The 23,190-nt window shown below is 46.5% G+C and overlaps 1 protein-coding gene across 1 annotated transcript in view; it reads left to right on the top strand.

Moving 5' to 3' along the window:
• Positions 1–15,668, top strand: part of LOC147120832 (immunoglobulin gamma-1 heavy chain-like) — a 38,470-nt gene extending 22,802 nt beyond the window's left edge. The window contains exons 3-8 of the mRNA XM_085979154.1: positions 2,600–2,734; positions 4,321–4,394; positions 5,745–5,786; positions 7,065–7,107; positions 7,852–7,897; positions 10,890–15,668. Coding sequence (XP_085835280.1) covers positions 2,600–2,734; positions 4,321–4,394; positions 5,745–5,786; positions 7,065–7,107; positions 7,852–7,877 — 320 coding nt within the window. The 3' untranslated portion in view covers positions 7,878–7,897; positions 10,890–15,668. The remainder of the gene's footprint in view (positions 1–2,599; positions 2,735–4,320; positions 4,395–5,744; positions 5,787–7,064; positions 7,108–7,851; positions 7,898–10,889) is intronic.
• The last annotated feature ends 7,522 nt before the right edge of the window (positions 15,669–23,190 follow it).

The raw sequence follows: 23,190 nt of genomic DNA, 5'->3' as shown, positions 1-23,190 counted from the left end.
GAGAAAAGGTCAGCTGTGCGAGGGGAAGACCCCTGGCCAAAGAAGTGGGCACGGGGACGAAGGCGGCGGAAAAAGAGCTCAGCATCGTGCCGAGCTCGAAATTCATTGAGATGGGGGCGTAAGGGGATGAAGCTCAGGGCTTTGCTGAGGACTGATCGTTCGGGGTCAGAAAGGGGAAGGTCAGAGGGGATAGTGAAAATGCGGCAGGGGGTGAGATTGGGAGAAGGGATGGGGTCAGAGGAAAGTGAAGGGGAAGAAGGTTCCGGAGGGGTGTTGGTGTTCAAGAGTTGTTGAAGCTTGCGATCCTTGACACCTGAAAGGAAGAAAAAAAGTTTTTTGTTGAATCGCTGGGTGAGGCGAAGGTTGAAATGGAACTGCGGACCAGGACAGCTTTGAGATAGAGTGCGTCAGTGTTGCTGAAGAGAGAGGCCGAGAGGTTTATAATAAAGCTGGAAAGAGGTGTAAACAGGGAGATGATAGACGGAGATCACCTGCAGGAGGCAACAACGAGGGATTAAGACAGTAAAAAGATGTGAAAATAGCTGCATGTGAAAAGGTACAGGGAATATACACAGCAAATAAACTCCAGAATCAAGTGGACAGAGATGGAAAACATGGAAAGTGAAATGGGAGATTAAAAAGAAAAAAACTGTAAATGCTGGAAATCAAATATAAATGCCTAAAATATTGGAAACATCCAACACGCCCATCAGCACCCAAAGAGAGAAGACATGTCAACACCGTGATTGCTGACCTTCGACACCCGACCCCACCCCAACAGCCCTGTTGTTGTCGTCCAGCACCCACAGAGGAGGGGAGATATCTAATGGCTGAAGCTGACAAAGTCAATCCCCCTGAAATTCTGAAAGTTCGGCCACCTAACCATTGATTAATGAAGTAAAACAGAATCAGGCTTGCTGAGAAGATACTTTCACACTTACCACCTCAGATGGAAGAAAAGAATCAGCTGGTCGCAAATCTGCCAATTGCCCACCAACTTGGCCACCTCCAAACCCCACTGCAACTGATCAGCCCATGGAGCGAGAACTCCAAGCTGAACAGAGGCATGGTGTGAAACCGTGAAGACCAATACTTCTGACCCAGTGAGGGCTGACACTGAAAGCTTCACACAGTAGCATGTAGGGGGAGTTGGTGATGCATCGTTTTGGGAGAGGTGTCCAAACACTTGCTCAAAGAGTGGATTTTCAGGAGGGTCCTAAAGGAGGAGAGGGAGGTGGAGAGAAATCGAGGTTGAGGCAGGGAACTCGGGCGTGGGCCCTAGGCAACTGAAGGCGCGACTGCCAATGCTGGGATAAAGTGGGGGAACATACGAACGGGAGGAGGCCATTCAGCCCCTCGAGCTGTTCTCTCATTCTATTAGATCATGGCTGATCTGTACCTCAACTCCAGTTACTCGCCTTTGATCCATATCCCTTGTTACCCTTACCTAATAAAAATCTGTCAATCTGAGCCCCGAAAATATCAATAAACCCAGAATCCTCTGCCTTTTGGGGGAGAGGAGTTTCAGATTTCTACTATTCTCTCTGTGAAAAAGTGCTGCCTGGTTTCACTCCTGAATGACCCAGCCTTAGATTGTGTCCCCTTGTTCTGGACTTCCCCACCAGGTGAAATCATTTCTCTGTACCTACCTTTAAACACCTTGATTTGATCACCCCTCAATCTACTAAACTCAAGGCAATAAAAGGCAAGTTTATGAAACCTGTCATAGAGTTATACAGAACAGAAAGAGGCCCTTCGGCCCATCGTGTCCTCATAATTTAACCCTTTTATCCCCGGTATTACTCTGGTGAATCTGTACCTGGAGCCCCGCCAAGGCCAATCTATCCTTCCTGAGGTGCGCTGCCCAGAACTGAACGCAGTGTCCAGATGGGGTCTGAACAAGGCTCGGTGCAGCTGAAGCATCGCTGCCCCCCTTTGTATTGTAGCCATGTTGCGATAAAGGCCAACATTCCATCAGCCTTTCCACCTGTTCTCTAGTTTTTAGTGATATTTGTGCCTGGACACCCAAATCTCTTTACTCCTCCACAGTTCCTAGTTTCTCGCCATTATGAAAATGTTCCCATTTGTCTTCCTTGGATCCAGAGTGCATGGCCGCACAATTCCTCACGTTGAACCCCATTTGCCAGTTTTGCTCACTTATTTAGTCTGCCGATGTCCCTTTGTGTTCTGACGAAGGGTCATCGACCTGAAACGTTAACGCGGTTTCTCTCTCCACAGATGCTGCCTGACCTGCTGAGTATTTCCAGCATTCACTGTTTTTATTGCCCTTTCTAACTTGCTGCTCCCATCCACTTAACTTACCGTCCCTCCCAAACGCTCTATGTTCAAGCTAACAGTGGCCAGAATTTCCTTGGAACTGTATGGGTCTATACCGCACGTCTGGTGAAGTTACGGCGCCACAGCAAAGCAACTCCCGGCCATTATGCCTCCAAGTTTCCATCATGTTGGGTGCCCTGCTCAATCTGAATTCCACCCTGATTTGATTTTCCCGTTGGTACCATTTCACACTTCACTGTCTGAAGAGAATCTGATGCCTTTCCCTGGTCTTCTGCCTTAAACATGTCATTTCCTTTCCCAGTTCCTGAAACACAAATGGATCGAGTCGTGAGGACGACCCTTGTCTGGATCATTCTGGGTGCTGTGCTGGGAGTCGCTGTTGTTACTGGAGCCATTTTACTCATCAGATACACACTTTGTGGAAAAAAACAATCCCGTATGTGACGAAATAATTCAGTTTGACTTGATTGTTATGCAATTGTTTTGAATCATAGAATGATACAGCACAGAAGGAGGCCATTTGGCCCATCGTGCCGGCTCTTTAGTAGACCTATCCCATTAGTCCCACTCCCCCGCTCTTTCCCCATAGCCCTGGGAATTTTTCTGCTTCAAGTATTTATCCAATTCCCTTTTGAAAGTTATTATTGAATCTGCTTCCACCGCCCTTTCAGGCAGTGAAAATTTGTCTATTCTCGGAATGTGGGTGTCGCTGGCAAGGCCGGCATTTATTGCCCATCCTAATTAAGAAACTTAACTGGACCAGCCACATAAATACTGTGGCAACAAGAGCAGGTCAGAGGCTGGGTATTCTGCGGCGAGTGTCTCACCTCCTGACTCCCCAAAGCCTTTCCACCATCTACAAGGCACAAGTAAGGAGTGTGATGGAATACTCTCCACTTGCCTGGATGAGTGCAGCTCCAACAACACCCAAGAAGCTCAACACCATCCAGGACAAAGCAGCCCACTTGATTGGCACCCCAACCACCACCGTAAACATTCACTCCCTCCACCACCGGCGCACTGTGGCTGCAGTGTGTACCATCTACAAGATGCACTGCAGCAACTCGCCAAGGCTTCTTCAGCAGCACCTCCCAAACCCGCGACCTCTTCCACCTAGAAGGACAAGGGCAGCAGGCGCATGGGAACACCACCACCTCCAGGTTCCCCTCCAAGTCACACACCATCTGATTTGGAAGTATATCGCCGAGTCTTCATCGTCGCTGGGTCAAAATCCTGGAACTCCCTCCCTAACAGCACTGTGGGAGTACCTTCACCACACGGACTGCAGCGGTTCAAGAAGTCGGCTCACCACCACCTTCTTAAGGGCAATTAGGGATGGGCAATAAATGCTGGCCTTGCCAGTGATGCCCAGATCCCATAAACAAATAAAAAATTGCCCTTGTCAATGTGGTGGTGAGCCGCCTTTTTGAACCGTTGCAGTCCGTGTGGTGAAGGTACTCCCACAGTGCCGTTAGGGAGGGAGTTCCAGGATTTTGACCCAGCGACGATGAAGGATCAGCGATATACTTCTTAGTCAGGATGGTGTGTGACTTGGAGGGGAACTTGGTGGTGGTGGTGTGCCTGCTGCCCTTGTCCTTCTAGGTGGTAGAGGTCACGGGTTAGCGAGATGTTGTCAGAAAAGCTTTGGCAAGTTGCTGCAGTGCATCTTGTATAGAAATGAGTCCGGGAATAATTAAGGGACGTGTTTTGGTGATCTGCAGACTGCATTGCAAGTTAATATCAGCCCATCTACATTGTACCAGATATTGGGAGTGAAGTGGGACCACAGTCAGGCTCAAATTCACTTTTATATAACAATAAGAAAGCTGGCAAATATCCTTCATTATTTTTCTAACCTTTGCTTTCAGAATTGAATTAACATTCAGGGAAGTGTTCTCAATAGAAACATAGAAACATAGAAGATAGGAGCAGGAGTAGGCCATTCGGCCCCTCGAGCCTGCTCCGCCATTCAATAACGCATAACACTTGGCTGTTGGTGACATTTTATCCTTTATTTCACAGCCTCATCAGGGACAACTGGTGACCAGAGCCCACATGTAGATTACGGTAACCGTCCTGCTGCAGGACACAGGCGGGTGAGTTCCGCTGGTTCTTAACATACGTGATCCTGTAACAAGAAAAGGCCCAATGGTGCGGCTGGTGCGAATCTGAGTTTGTGATTTCAAATCAATTTCTTCTGCACAGCCCAACTTTTCAGCTTTTTTCTTTGAATATATCCCATGCTCAGAGATCATCAGTCCCTGGCATAGCGAGAGAGATCAGGAGCTCTGATCCCTGGTCTCTACAGACTCCTCTGACACTCACATTAGGTATTTGGGAACAGCTTGGCACGACCCATCCTCCAATGTGCTCTCCCAGTGGACGGTGCCTGACCTCTGCTTCTCTCACGGGGCTCTATCACGACCCGCACTGCATCCCCAGTCCGGGGAAGGCTTTCCCTCCCATTGAATCAAATAGAGAACTGGGCAGGACTGAAGGAAAAGTGGGATATTGGAAGAACCACAGCCCAGGCTACAGACCACGATGCTGAGCACTCAAACACCCCTTCCCTAGCTGGTCACCATCTCAGCAATCCACGTATTGCAACCAGCCCAAGCCTGGAGGGCAACCAGACAAGTTTCAGCTTGCAGCCAATGGTGCCAGTCTGAGCTTTCTCCGAGACCATTCCTGGACACAGATACATTTCTAAACAACCCAACAAACCTGTTGACAGAAGCCATTGCGCTCTTCACCCGGCTGATCACTCTCCCAAAGGTTATCACCACGGTTACACGGGGCAATCCTCCGGCAGGTTAAACCAGGTGCCCTCCTTTGTCAATGCTCTTACTGCCAGTGTTGTCACTGGACACATTTAGGAAGCTGTGAAATAGAACACTGCCAAAAAAGTAACATTGGATCTGTTGACTTTTTGTCCATAATATTTTGTTAAATACTTTTCAATGTTTTTGTTAATCTAACAATGGCTGGATTTGTCTAGTGAGTGAGATTAAATGTAGATAAACAGTTCAAATTACTTATAACTGACTGAGCAGTGATATTAGGTTACGTGTGGATTAATTGTCAAACTTCAGGAGTTCAGGAGTTTGTGTTCTTTCAATCACATCATTTAGCTTCAAAGCAGCACAGAGACCCGGTGATAAACTGGTGAAAGAGGCAGACTGAAGCTTGACCTTGCAACGTACGATCACAGTATGTTTGTACTGTTCTAACAAAGACATTTCTCTCATCTTCAACTATAGTGTTCATCTTCCGTTAACATACTGTGTCTACAGTCGAATTAAACTATATCAGAAATCAGGCACGTTCGTGGAAATATAAACGTTTCAAGACGGTAACTCCTGACTGTGTGTCGGCAGGATTTAGTAAATTCTCATTTTGACAATGGCTACCTGACCCAATCTTTATCTGTTTACACTTTGTTACAGAGTTTGAAACATTCTCCAGCAGATTCCAATCAAATATACATGGTAAGTCTCTTTGTACGATAAACAATGATGTGTCTGGTGCACAAAATTCACCAAATGCACAAAGTTTTACCTTTCTGGGATCTAATTGGTCCCATGTGTCTTATTGATAGACCTATCCACCAATCCCAAAGCCCTAACTAATGGGAATGGGCAAGGTGACTAGCAATCCAAATGTTCAGCCCTGCTGGATTGCCCACTGAATCACTGGGATCTTCCTGCTCAGTTCTCATGTTCCAGGCTCACTGTGCAGGGTCATTGCTGTCTCCACATTCAGGTCTCATTCCTTTCCAGTCCCACCCCCACAAGTTCATGCCTCATCTGCTCCCACCCAGCCACCACAGGCTTTCTGCTGCACTCACTCATTCCCAATCCCCTGGTCTCTGTAATGATCAAAAACATGTCATTCTATAGTGGACACTAGGTGGAGCCATAGAGCTGTGTAGAGCTGTATATAGCTGTATGTATTAAGACAACACTACCCAGCTGTATATATATTAAGACTACATTACCCATGAGGCTAGGCTACCCACAAGGCAGCAGTCAAGATGGAAGCCTCTACAAGATGCTGTACAAGTCCACATGTGCTCAATAAAAGTAACTAGCAAAAGCTAGCTGTGTTCATAATAAGAATGTCTAGTTATTAATGAACATAACAATCTCTTTGCTCACTCCTAACCTCAGGACTTGTGGCCACCCACTGCATTCCACAATTTCTCAGAAAGAAAGAAAACTTCCATTAATATCGCTACTTTCACGACCTCATTGTCCCACCTCACCTTACAGCCAATGAAATGCTTTTCAAGAGTAGTCACTGTTGTAATGTAGGAAACACAACAACCAATCTGAGCACAGTAATGACCCACAAACATAATTGACCAGGACACTGGGAGACCTCCACTGCTCTTTTTCAAAATAGTGCAGTGGGATCTTTTATATCCACCTGAGAGGGAAGATGGGGCCTCAGTTTAACGTCTCATCCAAAAGACTGCACCTCCAACCCTGCAGCACTCCCTCAGCACTGCACAGAAGTGTCAGTCTGGGTTATATGACCATGTCTCTAGAGTGGAGCTTGAGCCCACAATCTTCTGACTCAGAGGCAAGTGTACTACCCAGTGAGCCAACTCTTAGGAATTCAGGAGGATACTAGCAGAGACACAGGTACATCTTTTATTGCCCATAACAATAAGTATTATTAGAACATTGAAATATTCCAACTAACCCTTCATTGGGCACGTGCCACTAGATTGCTAATTCTATCATTGCTCTGTTCTCTGTTAGGCATTACAGCAACCAGATCAGTCCATATACACTGAGCTTAAAGGTATGTTTCTGTAACACTTGACAAGGGTGGAGGCGAAGCTTGTGATATCTGTCACTTTTTGTATAAATGGTGAACCTGTGGGAAAACATAAAATGGAATCCAAAAGTCTTCTATAGGCATATAAATAGTAAATGGGAAGTAAGATGAGGGGTGGGGCCGATTAGGGACCATAAAGGAGACCTATGCATGGAGGCAGAGGGCATGGCTGAGGTACTAAATGAGTACTTTGCATCTCTCTTCAAGGAAGAGGATGGTGCCACAGACATAGTGAAGGAGGAGGAGATAATGGATGGGATAAAAATTGATAAAGAGGAGGTACTAGAAAGGCTGGCTGTACTTAAAGTAGATAAGTCACCAGGACCAGATGGGATGTATCCTAGGATGCTGAGGGAAGTGAAGGAAGAAATCGCGGAGGTACTGGCCATAATCTTCCAATCCTCCTTAGATACGGGGGTGGTGCCAGAGGACTGGAGAATTGCAAATGTTACACAATTGTTCAAAAAAGGTTGTAAGGATAAACTCAGCAACTACAGGCCAGTCAGTTTAACCTCGGGAGTGGGGAAGCTTTTAGAAACAATAATCAGGGACAAAGTTAACAGTCACTCCAACTATCAGGGCACAAAGTTTAAAAATGAGGATACTTCCTGGGTAAACACATCAGAGGATCTGGAATTATCTTTTATTGTCACATTTGTTGCGAGATTAATTTTGGAAACTGCACTATTTTTTATTTTGTTTAAACAGGCAATAAACAAACTGCCGACATCTGAACTACAGAAGAAATCCTTCCGTAAGCTGTCATTCTGGGACCAGGAACATAACGACTATTAGGGACTTGCCCAAAAAGCCTGTTCCTTATTTCATAGATCAAACCTGTCCTCCCCATATCCCCACCTCCTCCCCATATCCCCACCTCCTCCCCATATCCCACCATATCGAGGCGTCTTTTCACCATATCCCAGCCCCACCTACCTACCTCATTATATTGCTCAATCCCTAATCTCTCCAGAAACACTCCTCTTCTATCTATTTATTCAACATAGAAACATAGAAGATAGGAGCAGGAGTAGGCCATTCGGCCCCTCGAGCCTGCTCCGCCATTCACTGAGATCATGGCTGATCACCCAAATTCAATACCCTGTTCCTGCCTTCTCTCCATATCCCTTGATCCCTTTAGCCTTAAGAAATATATCCAACTCCTTCTTGAATATATTTAATGAATTGGCCCCTACTGCCTTCTTTGGCAGAGAATTCCACAGGTTCACCACTCTCTGGGTGAAGTAATTCCTCCTCATCTCTGTCCTAAATGGCCTACCCCTTATCCTTAGACTGTGTCCCCTGGGCTCCCCGACCATCGGGAACATCCTTCCAGCGTCTAGTCCTGTTAGAATTTTATACGTTTTGATCAGATTCCCTCATTCTTCTAAACTCCAGTGAGTACAAGCAAAATCAACCCAATCTCTCCTCATACATTATTCCTGCCATCCCAGGTATCAGCCTGGTGAATCTTCGCTGCACTCCTTCCATGGCAAGAACATCCTTCCTCAGATAAGGCGACCAAAACTGCACACAATACTCAAGATGTGGTCTCACCAAGGCCCTGTACAACTGCAGCAAGACATCCTTGTTCCTGTACTCAAACCCTCTTGCTACGAAGGCCAACATACCATTTGTCTTCTTAACCGCCTGCTGCACCTGCATGCTTACTTTCAGCGACTGGTGCACAAGGATGCCCAGGTCTCGTTGCACTTCCCCTTCTCCCAATCTATTGCCATTCAGATAATAATCTGCCTTCCTGTTTTTGACACCAAAGTAGATAACCTCGCATTTATCCACGTTATATTGCATCTGCCATGCTTCTGCCCAATCACCCAACCTGTCCAAATCATACTGGAGTTTCGCGGCATCCTCCTCACAGCACACACACCCACCCAGCTTTGTGTCGTTTGCAAACTTGGAGATATTACATCTACTTCCCTCGCCCAGATCATTAATATATATTGTGAATAGCTGGGGTCCAAGGACCGATCCCTGCGGTACCCCACTAGTCACTGCCTTCCACTCGGAAAAAGAGCCATTTATTCCAACTCTTTGCTTTCTGTCTGCCAACCAGTTCTCTATCCAAGTCAATACCATGCTCCCAATCCCATGTGCCTTAATTTTATACGCTAATCTCTTATGCGGGACCTTATCGAAAGCCTTTTGAAAATCCAAATACACCACATCCACTGGTTCTCCCTTATCTATTTTACCAGTTACATCCTCAAAAAATTCCAGTAGATTACTCAAGCACGATTGAACTTTTGTAAAGCCATGTTGACATTGTCCGATCCGGTCACTTTTTTCCAAGTGCTCTGCTATTACATCCTTTATAATGGACTCTAGCATTTTCCCCACTACCGATGTCAGGCTTACCAGTCTGTAATTCCCCGTTTTTTCTCTACCACCCTTTTTGAATAGTGGGGTAACATTAGCTACCCTCCAATCCATGGGTACTGTTCCAGAGTCTATTGAATTTTGGAAGATGATCAGCAATGCATCTACTTTTTCTAGGGCCACTTCCTTAAGTACCCTAGGATGTAGATTATCAGGCCCTGGGGACTTATCGGCCCTCAATCCTGTCAATTTTCCTAACACCATTTCCCTACAAATACTGATTTCTTTCAGTTCCTCCCTTTCATCAGACCCTATGTTCCCCGACATCTTTGGGAGGTTATTTGTGTCCTCCTTTTTGAAGACAGAACCAAAGTATGTATTTAATTGGTTTGCCATTTCTTTGTTCCCCATTATAAATTCCCCTGATTCGGACTTCAAGGGACCTACGCTTGACTTCACCAATCTTTTTCTCTTCACATATCTATAAAAGCTTTTACAGTCAGTTTTTATGTTCCCTACAAGCTTACTCTTAAACTCTATTTTCCCCCTCTTAATTAATCCCTTTGTCCTCCTTTGTTGAATCCTAAACTGCTCCCAATCCTCAGGTTTACTGCTTTTTCTGGCCAATTTATATGTCCTCTCCTTGGATCTTATGCTGTCCCTAATTTCCCTTGTTAGCCATGGTTGAGTCACCTTTTTTGTTTTATTTTTATGCCAAACTGGGATGAACAAATGCTGTAGTTCATCCAAGCGATCTTTGAATGTTTGCCATTGCCCATCCACCGTCAACACTTTGAGTGACATTCCCCAATGAATCCTACCCAACTCGCACCTCATACCATCGTAGTCTCCTTTATCTAAATTCAGGACCCTAGCCTCTGAGTCAACTATTTCACTCTCCATCTTAATGAAGAATTCTATCATATTATGATCGCTCTGACCCAAGGGGCCTCGCACAACAAGATTGCTAATTAATCCATTCTCATTACATAATACCCAGTCTAAGATGGCCTGATCTCTAGTTGGTTCCTCGACATATTGGTCCAGGAAACCATCCTGTATACACTCCAGGAATTCCTCCTCCACAGTATTGTTACTAATTTGGTTAGCCCAATCTATATGTAGATTAAAGTCACCCATGATAACTGCTGTGCCCTTATTGCACCCATCTCTAATTTCCCTTTTAATGCCATCCCCAACCTCCGCATTACTGTTTGGAGGTCTATCCTAGCATTTATTCCACAACTCTATTATCCTTTGCTTCAAAAAATCTGTCAGACTTCCCTCTCTTGCTCCTAATTTTTAAATCCGTGCCCTGATAGTTGAGGCCTTTGCCACAATGAACAATCTGCCTGGATCAATTCTGTCAACATCAGAATTTTGAAAAGTTGCTCTCTTCTCCAAAGGAAAAGAACTGAAATTCAATACAGATGTCCAGAACCACCTTCAATGTTCACCTCTGCACCTTCTGAAGGGCCGTAGCAGCCTTTCTGGATTGAGTGACTAGACTGTGGAGGAGAAAATGCCCCAAGATTTGGTTTAAATGCGTCTTCAAAATGGAGTCAGTCATGAGACTGAATGTTGGGAAAGTAAAGGACGAATGCTAATTAAACATTGAAGGCTGAAACAAACAATATCATCCTTCCTGTTGTGTATTTTGAATGTGTATTAGAATTGTCCCACATGGGATACCGTGGTGGTGATTTGCAATGCACTATGGGAAATGTAGTGCATTGAGTGAAGAAGCACATTGTAAATAAAATGGCCGTTAACTAAACTCTCCACCTCGGAGTCCTTCTTAATTGTTATATAGGTAAGGGTATAAAACCCCTTGAGACACAACAAAACTGGCGACGAGGACGACGGACTTGCACATCACTTTGCACTGGAATCGGCGATGTTTAAAGTAAGAAGTTCCTGTCTTTTCTTAATGGCGCGCCCGCAGTTTAGTGCTGATGCAATCGCCTCGTAAAGGTGGCGGTTCGTGTGTTACACAAATAAGAAGGGGGAGAGTAACGATACAGTGAAACGAAGTGGAGGAAAAGGAGTGTAAAAAAAAAAGAAAACAAAATGGCTATGCTAACCGGAGCGTTTGGACCATTTGATGAAACGGCGGAGCAATGGAGTGCTTATACAGAGCGTTTCGGATTTTTCGTGACTGCAAATGGCATTAAAGATGATGTGAAAGTGGCGACTTTCCTCAGTGTGATCAGAGCAAAAACATTTGGCTTGTTACGGAGTTTGATGCACCCGGATAAGCCTGGCGCTAAGACATATGATCAGATTGTGAAAGTTTTGGAAACACATTTCGCACCCAAGCCGCTGCTGATTGCCGAGAGGTTCAGGTTTCACAAACGAAACCAAGGGGAGGGTGAGTCCATAGCCGAATATGTTGCAGTGCTAAAGAAGCTAACTGAGCATTGCGAGTTTGGTGAAACTCTAAATGACACTGTCCGTGATAGGTTTGTGTGTGGATTAAGATTTGAAGCAACACAGAAGCGCTTGCTCACGACTGACAAACTGACGCTTAAATCAGCAGTGGAGCTTGCTGTGTCTATGGAGTTAGCAGCTAAAGATGCACAGCTGTTGGGGGCTGCAACAAGAGTGCACAGGGTAGCAGCTACACCGGATAAGCATGCAAGGGGTGCCAGAGAGTGTTACAGATGTGGAAGGTCAGGTCATCAGCCATCTGACTGCTGGTGTAAAGACCTGACCTGTCAGAAATGTGAAAAGAATGGACACATTGAACGTGTGTGTAAAGGGCAAAGCAAACAATCCTACACAGAGACACATAAAAACAAACAAGGAAACACATCCAACTGGTGTTCTAAAAAGAAAAACCTACACATGGTGAAACAAGAACAGGAAGACAGTGACACAGACTCTGATGGGGAGCTGAATCTCCATGTGTTAACGGTGAATGGAGGCTCATCAGGCTAAGGAGTCACTCCACTACTAGAGGGAATATTGGTCAAAATGGAGCTGGATACGGGGGCTGCTGTCTCCTTGATTCCAGAGAAGCTATTCAAAGAAAAACTGAACCACCTATCACTGACGCCAGCCAAGCTCATCTTAAAGACCTACACTGGGGAAACAGTCCCAATGCTGGGTAAGACGGAGGTCACTGAGATCATGGCTGATCACCCAAATTCAGTACCCTGTTCCAGCCTTCTCCCCATATCCCTTGATCCCTTTAGCCTTAAGAAATATATCCAACTCCTTCTTGAATATATTTAATGAATTGGCCTCTACTGCCTTTGGCAGAGAATTCCACAGGTTCACCACTCTCTGGGTGAAGTAATTCCTCCTCATCTCTGTCCTAAATGGCTTACCCCTTCTCCTTAGACTGTGTCCCCTGGTTCTGGACTCCCCGACCATCGGGAACATCCTTCCAGCGTCTAGTCCTGTTAGAATTTTATAAGCTTTGATCGGATCCCCTCTCATTCTTCTAAACTCCAGTGAGTACAAGCACAATCAACCCAATCTCTCCTCATACATCATTCCTGCCAACCCAGGTATCAGCCTGGTGAATCTTCGCTGCACTCCTTCCATGGCAAGAACATCCTTCCTCAGATAAGGCGACCAAAACTGCACACAATACTCAAGATGTGGTCTCACCAAGGCCCTGTACAACTGCAGCGAGACATCCTTGTTCCTGTACTCAAACCCTCTCGCTACGAAGGCCAACATACCATTTGCCTTCTTAACCACCTACTGCACCTGCATGCTTACTTTCAGCGACTGGTGCACAAGGACGCCCAGGTCTCGTTGCACTTCCCCTTCTCCCAATCTATTGCCATTCAGATAATAATCTGCCTTCCTGTTTTTGACACCAAAGTAGATAACCTCGCATTTATCCACGTTATATTGCATCTGCCATGCTTCTGCCCAATCACACAACCTGTCCAAATCATACTGGAGTCTCTCGGCATCCTCCTCACAGCACACACACCCACCCAGCTTTGTGTCGTCTGCAAACTTGGAGATATTACATCTAGTTCCCTCGTCCAGATCATTAATATATATTGTGAATAGCTGGGGTCCAAGGACGGAACCCTGCGGTACCCCACTAGTCACTGCCTGCCACTTGGAAAAAGAGCCGTTTATTCCAACTCTTTGCTTTCTGTCTGCCAACCAGTTCTCTATCCAAGTCAATACCATGCTCCCAATCCCATGTGCCTTAATTTTACACGCTAATCTCTTATGCGGGACCTTATCGAAAGCCTTTTGAAAATCCAAATACACCACATCCACTGGTTCTCCCTTATCTATTTTACCAGTTACATCCTCAAAAAATTCCAGTAGATTAGTTAAGCACGATTTAACTTTTGTAAAGCCATATTGACATTGTCCGATCCGGTCACTTTTTTCCAAGTGCTCTGCTATTACATCCTTTATAATGGACTCTAGCATTTTCCCCACTACCGATGTCAGGCTTACCGGTCTGTAATTCTCTGTTTTTTCTCTACCACCCTTTTTGAATAGTGGGGTAACATTAGCTACCCTCCAATCCATGGATACTGTTCCAGAGTCTATCGAATTTTGGAAGATGATCAGCAATGCATCTACTTTTTCTAGGGCCACTTCCTTAAGTACCCTAGGATGTAGATTATCAGGCCCTGGGGACTTATCGGCCCTCAATCCTGTCAATTTTCCTAACACCATTTCCCTACAAATACTGATTTCTTTCAGTTCCTCTCTTTCATCAGACCCTATGTTCCCCGACATCTTTGGGAGGTTATTTATGTCCTCCTTTTTGAAGACAGAACCAAAGTATGTATTTAATTGGTCTGCCATTTCTTTGTTCCCCATTATAAATTCCCCTGATTCTGGCTTCAAGGAACCTACGCTTGACTTCACCAATCTTTTTCTCTTCACATATCTATAAAAGCTTTTACAGTCAGTTTTTATGTTCCCTGCAAGCTTACTCTTATACTCTATTTCCCCCCTCTTAATTAATCCCTTTGTCCTCCTTTGTTGAATCCTAAACTGCTCCCAATCCTCAGGTTTACTGCTTTTTCTGGCCAATTTATATGTCCTCTCCTTGGATCTTATGCTGTCCCTAATTTCCCTTGTTATCCACGGTTGAGTCACCTTTTTTGTTTTATTTTTATGCCAAACTGGGATGAACAAATTCTGTAGTTCATCCAAGCGATCTTTGAATGTTTGCCATTGCCCATCCACCGTCAACCCTTTGAGTGACATTCCCCAATCAATCCTACCCAACTCGCACCTCATACCATCGTAGTCTCCTTTATCTAAATTCAGGACCCTAGTCTCTGAGTCAACTGTTTCACTCTCCATCTTAATGAAGAATTCTATCATATTATGATCGCTCCGACCCAAGGGGCCTCGCACAACAAGATTGCTAATTAATCCTTTCTCATTACATAATACCCAGTCTAAGATGGCCTGATCTCTAGTTGGTTCCTCAACATATTGGTCCAGGAAACCATCCCATATACATTCCAGGAATTCCTCCTCCACAGTATTGTTACTAATTTGGTTAGCCCAATCTATATGTAGATTAAAGTCACCCATGATAACTGCTGTGCCCTTATTGCACCCATCTCTAATTTCCCTTTTAATGCCATCCCCGACCTCCGCATTACTGTTTGGAGGTCTATCCTAGAATTTATTCCACAACTCTATTATCCTTTGCTTCAAAAAGAATCTGTCAGACTTCCCTCTCTTGCTCCTAATTTTTAAATCCGTGCCCTGATAGTTGAGGCCTTTGCCACAATGAACAATCTGCCTGGATCAATTCTGTCAATGTCAGAATTTTGAAAAGTTGCTCTCTTCTCCAAAGGAAAAGAACTGAAATTCAATACAGATGTCCAGAACCACCTTCAATGTTCACCTCTGAACCTTCTGAAGGGCCGTAGCAGCCTTTCTGGATTGAGTGACTAGACTGTGGAGGAGAAAATGCCCCAAGATTTGGTTTAAATGCGTCTTCAAAATGGAGTCAGTCATGAGACTGAATGCTGGGAAAGTAAAGGACGAATGCTAATTAAACAATGAAGGCTGAAACAAACAATATCATCCTTCCTGTTGTGTATTTTGAATGTGTATTAGAATTGTCCCACATGGTATACTGTAGTGGTGATTTACAATGCACTATGGGAAATGTAGTGTATTGAGTGAAGAAGCACATCTATATATATAAAGGAGTCGATCTGTCTGTCTGTCCTTCTGTCCTTGGGTGTGCGTCTGTCCGGCTATGCGCTCGAAAGTTATAGAGCGTACCTACGCGCGCGTTACCTCCGAAGAAAGCTTACGCTTCCGGGACGGTCGTAAGCATATTTACTTTTCAGTCGGACCAAAATTGTTCGCGCCTTATGCAAAAAACCTTCAAAATTAAACTCATTATCTGCTACTTAGCATTGATTGACTGACGTCAAGGTTCGACCAATCCTGTGCCGTCATGATTGACCAATCCTACAGTACGGTCCCCTGATGGTTGGCCAATCGGTGTGTGTGTGTGTGGGCAGGACTAATCGTTTTCATCTCGGGGATCTGGCAGCCATTGTTTCACTGCCATTACTTCAGCTTCCAGCTCAAACTACTTTGATCATCCAGCTTTGAAACAGTTAGTATCTCTTTTAAAAATAACATAAAATTTACCAAAAACGTTTTATAAGTACTTTCACTTTCATCTTTCAAGGTATTAAAAGGTAGAAATGTTGCCCGGCAGCAGATTCACACAGGGAGAGAGAGACAGGGCCTGAAAGCCCTTTGATCATCCAGCTTTGAAAAAGTTAGTTTCTCTTTTAAAAATAACATAAGATTTACCAAAAACCTTTTATAAGTACTTTCACTTTCATCTTTCAAGGTATTAAAAGGTAGAAATGTTGCCCGGCAGCAGATTCACAAAGGGACACAGACAGGGCCCAAAAGCCTGGGACTCGATTTAAAATGTTGCCCGGCAGCAGATTCACAGAGAGGCCCCAAAGCCTGGCACTCGATTTAAACCGCCCGGCCCAAAACAGCCCTGGCAAAGCTGGGCTCCCCCAGCTAGTATCTATATATATAGAGTTGATCTGTCTGTCCTTCTGTCTGTCCTTCTGTCTGTCTGTCCTCAGGTGTGCGTCTGTCCGGCTATGCGCTCGAAAGTTACAGAGCGTACCTACGCGTGCGTTACTTCAAAAGAAAGCTTACCATTCCAAATCGGTCGTAAGCATATTTACGTTTCGGCCGGACGAAAATTGCGCCCACGGTATCCGAAAAACCTTCAACATTCCGCTCATTATCCACTCATTACCATAGAGTGACATTGAGGTCGACCAATCGTACGGTCGACCAACCCGATGGTCGACCTATCAATGCGTGGTGGGGGCGGGTTCGTCGCATGTGCAGCCGGGCCCTCCTAGAGTCGAGTGACAGGACGATTGACCAATCCTATGCTTCGGTGACATGACGATCGACCAATCAGTGCGTGTGTGGGCGGGCCTTATCGTTCTGAACTGAGGTGAGTGGCCGCCATCTTTATTCTCACCTTCTGTGTGTTTATTTATTAGGAGCGATTTTTTTTCTTTTTTTTAATGTGTAAAACGTAAAAACACAATGTCTAAAACGTTAAAACACAATGAAGATGGTGTCCCATCTTCTTAACAGCCGTTTTAAAAAAATAACTTTTGGTGTTTTCAGCAAGAATGCGTGTTCCTTCTCTGTGGCAGCTTTTTAAAAACATTAAAAAACTTTCAAGATGGCCTCCCATCTTCTTAACATCCATTTATAAAAAAAAATTAAAAAAAAAATTCTGTTGGTTTCACAGACTACGCGTTCCTTCTCCGTGGCAGCTTTAAAAAAAAAATTTTCTGTTGGTTTCACAGACTGCGCGTTCCTTCTCCATGGCAGCTTTTTAAAAACATTAAAAAACTTTCAAGATGGCCTCCCATCTTCTTAACACCCATTTTTGAAAAAAAATATTTTTTGCTCTTTCGCTGACCCCCCCAAAACACTCCTCCCCTCCTTCCACTCTCCCTCCTCCTCCTCCCCCTTTCTCACTCTCTCCCCCCCTTCTCACTCTCTCCCCCCTTCTCTCTCTCTCTCTCTCTCCTCCCTCACCCCCCCTCTCCCTCGCCCCCCCATGCCTCCCTTCTCCCTCGCCCCCCTCTCTCCTTCACCCCCTCTCTCCCTCGCCCCCCCTCTCTCCCTCGCCCCCCCTCTCCCTCGCCCCCCCTCTCCCTCACCCCCCTCTCCCTCACCCCCCCTCTCCCTCGACCCCCCTCTCTCCCTCGCTCCCCCCTCTCTCCCTCGCTCTCTTCCCCCCTCTCTCCCTCGCTCTCTTCCCCCCTCTCCCTTGCTCTCTTCCCCCCCACAGTCGCTCACTCTCTTCCCCCCCACAGTCGCTCACTCTCTTCCCCCCCCCACAGTCGCTCGCTCTCTTTCCCCCCCCCACAGTCGCTCGCTCTCTTTCCCCCCCCAGTCGTTCTCCCTCTCTCTTCCAACAACATGTCCTCGAAAAAGCCTCGGCACCGCCGGGCACTCCAGCTAGTATATATATATATATAAACGAGTCGATCTGTCTGTCTGTCTGTCCTCGGGTGTGCGTCTGTCCGGCTATGCGCTCGAAAGTTATAGAGCGTACCTACGCGCGCATTACCTCCGAAGAAAGCTTACGCTTCCGGGACAGTCGTAAGCATATTTACTTTTCGGTCGGACCAAAATTGTTCGCGCCTTATGCAAAAAACCTTCAAAATTAAACTCATTATCTGCTACTTAGCATTGATTGACTGACGTCAAGGTTCGACCAATCCTGTGCCGTCACGATTGACCAATCCTACAGTAGGGTCCCCTGATGGTTGGCCAATCGGTGTGTGTGTGGGCGGGACTAATTGTTTTAATCTCAGCGATGTGGCAGACATTGTTTCACTGCCATTACTTCAGCTTCCAGCTCAAACTATTCTCCTTATCCAGCTTTGAAAAAGTTAGTATCTCTTTTAAAAATAACATAACATTTACCAAAAACGTTTTATAAGTACTTTCACTTTCATCTTTGAAGGTATTAAAAGGTAGAAATGTTGCCCGGCAGCAGATTCACAAAGGGACAGAGAGACAGGGCCCAAAAGCCTGGGACTCGATTTAAATGTTGCCCGGCACCAGATTCACAGAGGGACACAGAGAGGCCCCAAAGCCTGGGACTCGATTTAAACCGCCCAGCCCAAAACAGCCCTGGCAAAGCCGGGCTCCCCCCAGCTAATTGTAAATAAAATGGCCATTAACTAAACTCCCCACCCCGGAGTCCTTCTTAATTGTTATACAGGTAAGGGTATAAAACCCCTTGAGACACAAGAAAACTGGCGATGAGGATGACGGACTTGCGCATCACTTTGCACTGGAATCGGCGAGGTTTAAAGTAAGAAGTTCCTGTCTTTCCTTAATAGCGCGCCCGCAGTTTAGTGCTGATGCAATCATCTCGTAAAGGTGGCGGTTCGTGTGTTACACAAATAAGAAGGGGGAGAGTAACGATACATTGAAACGAAGAGGAGGAAAAGGGCTGTAAAAAAATTTTAAAAAGTGGGGGAAAAGGACTGTAAAGTTAAAAAAAAGAAAACAAAATGGCTATGCTAACCGGAGCGTTTGGACCATTTGATGAAACGGCGGAGCAATGGAGTGCTTATACAGAGCGTTTCGGATTTTTCGTGACTGCAAATGGCATTAAAGATGATGTGAAAGTGGCGACATTCCTTAGTGTGATCGGAGCAAAAACATTTGGCTTGTTACGGAGTTTGATGCACCCGGATAAGCCTGGCGCTAAGACATATGATCAGATTGTGGAAGTTTTGGAAACACATTTCGCACCCAAGCTGCTGCTGATTGCCAAGAGGTTCAGGTTTCACAAACCAAACCAAGGGGAGGGTGAGTCAATAGCCGAATATGTTGCAGTGCTAAAGAAGCTAACTGAGCATTGTGAGTTTGGTGAAACTCTAAATGACACTGTCCGTGATAGGTTTGTGTGTGGATTAAGATGCTCACGACTGACAAACTGATGCTTAAATCAGCAGTGGAGCTTGCTGTGTCTTTGGAGTTAGCAGCTAAAGATGCACAGCTGTTGGGGGCTGCAACAAGAGTGCACAGGGTAGCAGCTACACCGGATAAGCATGCAAGGGGTGCCAGAGAGTGTTACAGATGTGGAAGGTCAGGCCATCAGCCATCTGACTGCTGGTGTAAAGACCTGACCTGTCAGAAATGTGAAAAGGAAGGACACATTGAACGTGTGTGTAAAGGACAAAGCAAACAATCCTACACAGAGACACACAACAGCAAACAAGGAAACACATCCAACTGGTCATAGAGTCATAGAGTCATAGAGTTATACAGCATGGATAGAGGCCCTTCGGCCCATCGTGTCCGCGCCGGCCATCAAGCCCTATCTGATCTAATCCCATATTCCAGCATTTGGTCCGTAGCCTTGTATGCTATGGCATTTCAAGTGCTCATCCAAATGCTTCTTAAATGTTGTGAGGGTTCCTGCCTCCACAACCCTTTCAGGCAGTGAGTTCCAGACTCCAACCACCCTCTGGGTGAAAAAGTTCTTCCTCAAATCCCGTCTAAACCTCCCGCCCTTTACCTTGAATCTATGCCCCCTAGTTATTGACCCCTCTACTAAGGGAAAAAGCTCCTCAGCATCCATCCTATCTATGCCCCTCATAATTTTGTACACCTCAATCATGTCCCCCCTCAGCCTCCTCTGCTCCAAGGAAAACAAACCCAATCTGCCCAGTCTCTCTTCATAGCTGAAGCGCTCCAGCCCCGGTAACATCCTGGTGAACCTCCTCTGCACCCTCTCCAACGCGATCACATCCTTCCTGTAGTGTGGCGACCAGAACTGCACACAGTATTCCAGCTGTGGCCTAACCAGTGTTTTATACAGTTCCATCATAACCTCCTTGCTCTTATATTCAATGCCTCGGCTAATGAAGGCAAGTATCCTGTAAAGTCTGTGGGTTGTATAGCGAAGTAATACACAGACTACAAGAGTAACTTAAACAGGACTTTACTATTCGAAGGTCAGGGCGAATCTGCCCAATAAATTCTGCCACAGCACTTATATACCGGTGTGGTCACCGTCGGTATTACAGTATACAGCAGCCAGGATAAAGTAGTGCCACACCTAAAATAGTTCTCTTAAAGGTGGACGGTTATATACAATAGTTCTCTTAAAGGTAGAACAGTTACATACACTACAATCCTCCCTTTTTAGCTTACAACATACTTATTCCCCATTAACATAACATCATAACATATCCAACTTCATGTTACAACAGTTCACAGAGGTAGTCTCTGCGGAAACAGTTCACAGATTCAGTCTCTGCGGGAAACAGTTCACAGATTCAGTCTCTGATCTTCTTGACTTGGTCCGGACCACGCCTGCGTGGTGTAGTCGGGTCACCTTGCTAGAGGGACTCATCCCATAGTCCTTCCCTAGACTTAACAGCTTTACTTCCATCACTTCTGAACCAGCATTGCTGACTTTTTAAAACAAACAAAAAACAGTTGGATTGCCTTGGGAAATTTTCCTACTTTCCAACTGATTAGGCTCCGTTCGGGGGACCACGTGTGTGATCGGGTAGAGGTAATAATGGTTCAGATGGTTATCATCTTCTGCTTCGTCTTTTCCTTTTTTGCTTCTTGGAGACTCTCGGGGCTCCATTGTCAGCTGCCAGCTGTAACGCCACCATCTCCCTATGTTCCTTAGACTTTAAGTGATTCATCCTGATTTCGGCACTTTGGGAGTTCTCGGCACAAGCTGGGCAGACCAGGTCCTCGTAATATTCAGTGTCACTCAACAGATCATGGTAATATTCGGTGTCGTCCTGAGCTAGGCCAGCGAGAGGGTCTTCTATTTCCTCCTTACCCAGCTGGACATTAGCCGACTTTTGTTCCAATTCCCGACATCTGTCCTGAAGAGACTTCATCGTGCGTTCAGATTCATCCCGCTTTTTCTGGGCTTCCTGCAAGTCCTGCAAGACCAGCGAGGCCCGAGAGCACTCGGAGCAGCGGGAGCAGAGGAGGAGCAGCCGGGTATAAAAACCCACGACCAGCGAGGCCCGAGAGCACTCGGAGCAGCGGGAGCAGAGGAGGAGCAGCCGGGTATAAAAACCCACGACCAGCGAGGCCCGAGAGCACTCGGAGCAGCGGGAGCAGAGGAGGAGCAGCCGGGTATAAAAACCCACGACCAGCGAGGCCCGAGAGCACTCGGAGCAGCGGGAGCAGAGGAGGAGCAGCCGGGTATAAAAACCCACGACCAGCGAGGCCCGAGAGCACTCGGAGCAGCGGGAGCAGAGGAGGAGCAGCCGGGTATAAAAACCCATGACCAGCGAGGCCCGAGAGCACTCAGAGTAGTGGGAGCAGAGGAGGAGCAGCCGGGTATAAAAACCCACGACCAGCGAGGCCCGAGAGCACTCGGAGCAGCGGGAGCAGAGGAGGAGCAGCCGGGTATAAAAACCCACGACCAGCGAGGCCCGAGAGCACTCGGAGCAGCGGGAGCAGAGGAGGAGCAGCCGGGTATAAAAACCCACGACCAGCGAGGCCCGAGAGCACTCGGAGCAGCGGGAGCAGAGGAGGAGCAGCCGGGTATAAAAACCCACGACCAGCGAGGCCCGAGAGCACTCGGAGCAGCGGGAGCAGAGGAGGAGCAGCCGGGTATAAAAACCCATGACCAGCGAGGCCCGAGAGCACTCAGAGTAGCGGGAGCAGAGGAGGAGCAGCCGGGTATAAAAACCCACGACCAGCGAGGCCCGAGAGCACTCGGAGCAGCGGGAGCAGAGGAGGAGCAGCCGGCCAGCGAGGCTTACCAACTCCGCAGCGGGGAGAGAGGTAAAAAATAGTCAGTGTGTGACGTCACCAGGGAGCAGGTAAGTGATTGGTTAGTGAGTATTTCTCTTTTTTAAACTTTAACTCTGTAGTTTATCGTTACTAGGGTCTTTTCTGGTGTAGCAGGTACTGTTGGTAGACTATACAAGAGCCTTAGAGATATCTTTAATTGGTGATAGTAAATTAATTTAAATTAATTAAGGGGAAAGTCATGCCAGGAGAGCCCAGCCCCGTGATGTGCTCCTCCTGCTCCATGTGGGAATTCAGGGGCACTGCCCCTGGTGACTACGTGTGCAGGAAATGCATCCATCTGCAGCTATTAGCAGACCGCATTGAGGAGCTGGAGCTGCGGGTGGATGGGTTGTGGAGCATTCACGAGGCTGAGAAGTTCGTGGATAGCACGTTTAGTGAGTTGGTCACACCGCAGGGAAGGGCAGCACAGGAAGAAAGGAAATGGGTGACCACCAGGCGGAGCAATAGAAGTAGGCAGGTAGTGCAGGAAACCCCTGTGACCATTCCCCTCTCAAACAAGTATACCATTTTGGATACTGTTGGGGGGAATGACTCACCAGGGGAAGGCAGCAGCAGCCAGCTTCCTGGCACTGGGGGCGCTCCTGCTGCCCAGGAGGGGAGGAAAAAGAGTGGGAGAGCAATAGTCGTAGGGGATTCTATAGTAAGGGGAACAGATAGGCGTTTCTGTGGCCGTAGACGTGAATCCAGGATGGTTTGTTGCCTCCCTGGTGCCAGGGTCAAGGATGTCACTGAGCGGCTGCAGGGCATTCTGGAGGGGGAGGGTGAACAGCCAGAGGTCGTGGTCCACATTGGTACCAACGACATAGGTAAAAAGAGGGATGAGGTCCTGCAGCAAGAATTTAGGGAGCTAGGGGC

Source organism: Somniosus microcephalus, chromosome 3 (assembly GCF_052327205.1).
Source record: "Somniosus microcephalus isolate GS21.2 chromosome 3, FLI_Smic_1.0, whole genome shotgun sequence".
Taxonomy (NCBI): domain Eukaryota; kingdom Metazoa; phylum Chordata; class Chondrichthyes; order Squaliformes; family Somniosidae; genus Somniosus; species Somniosus microcephalus.
Note: the sequence above shows the minus strand (reverse complement) of the source record. Positions and strands in the feature narration are given on the sequence as shown.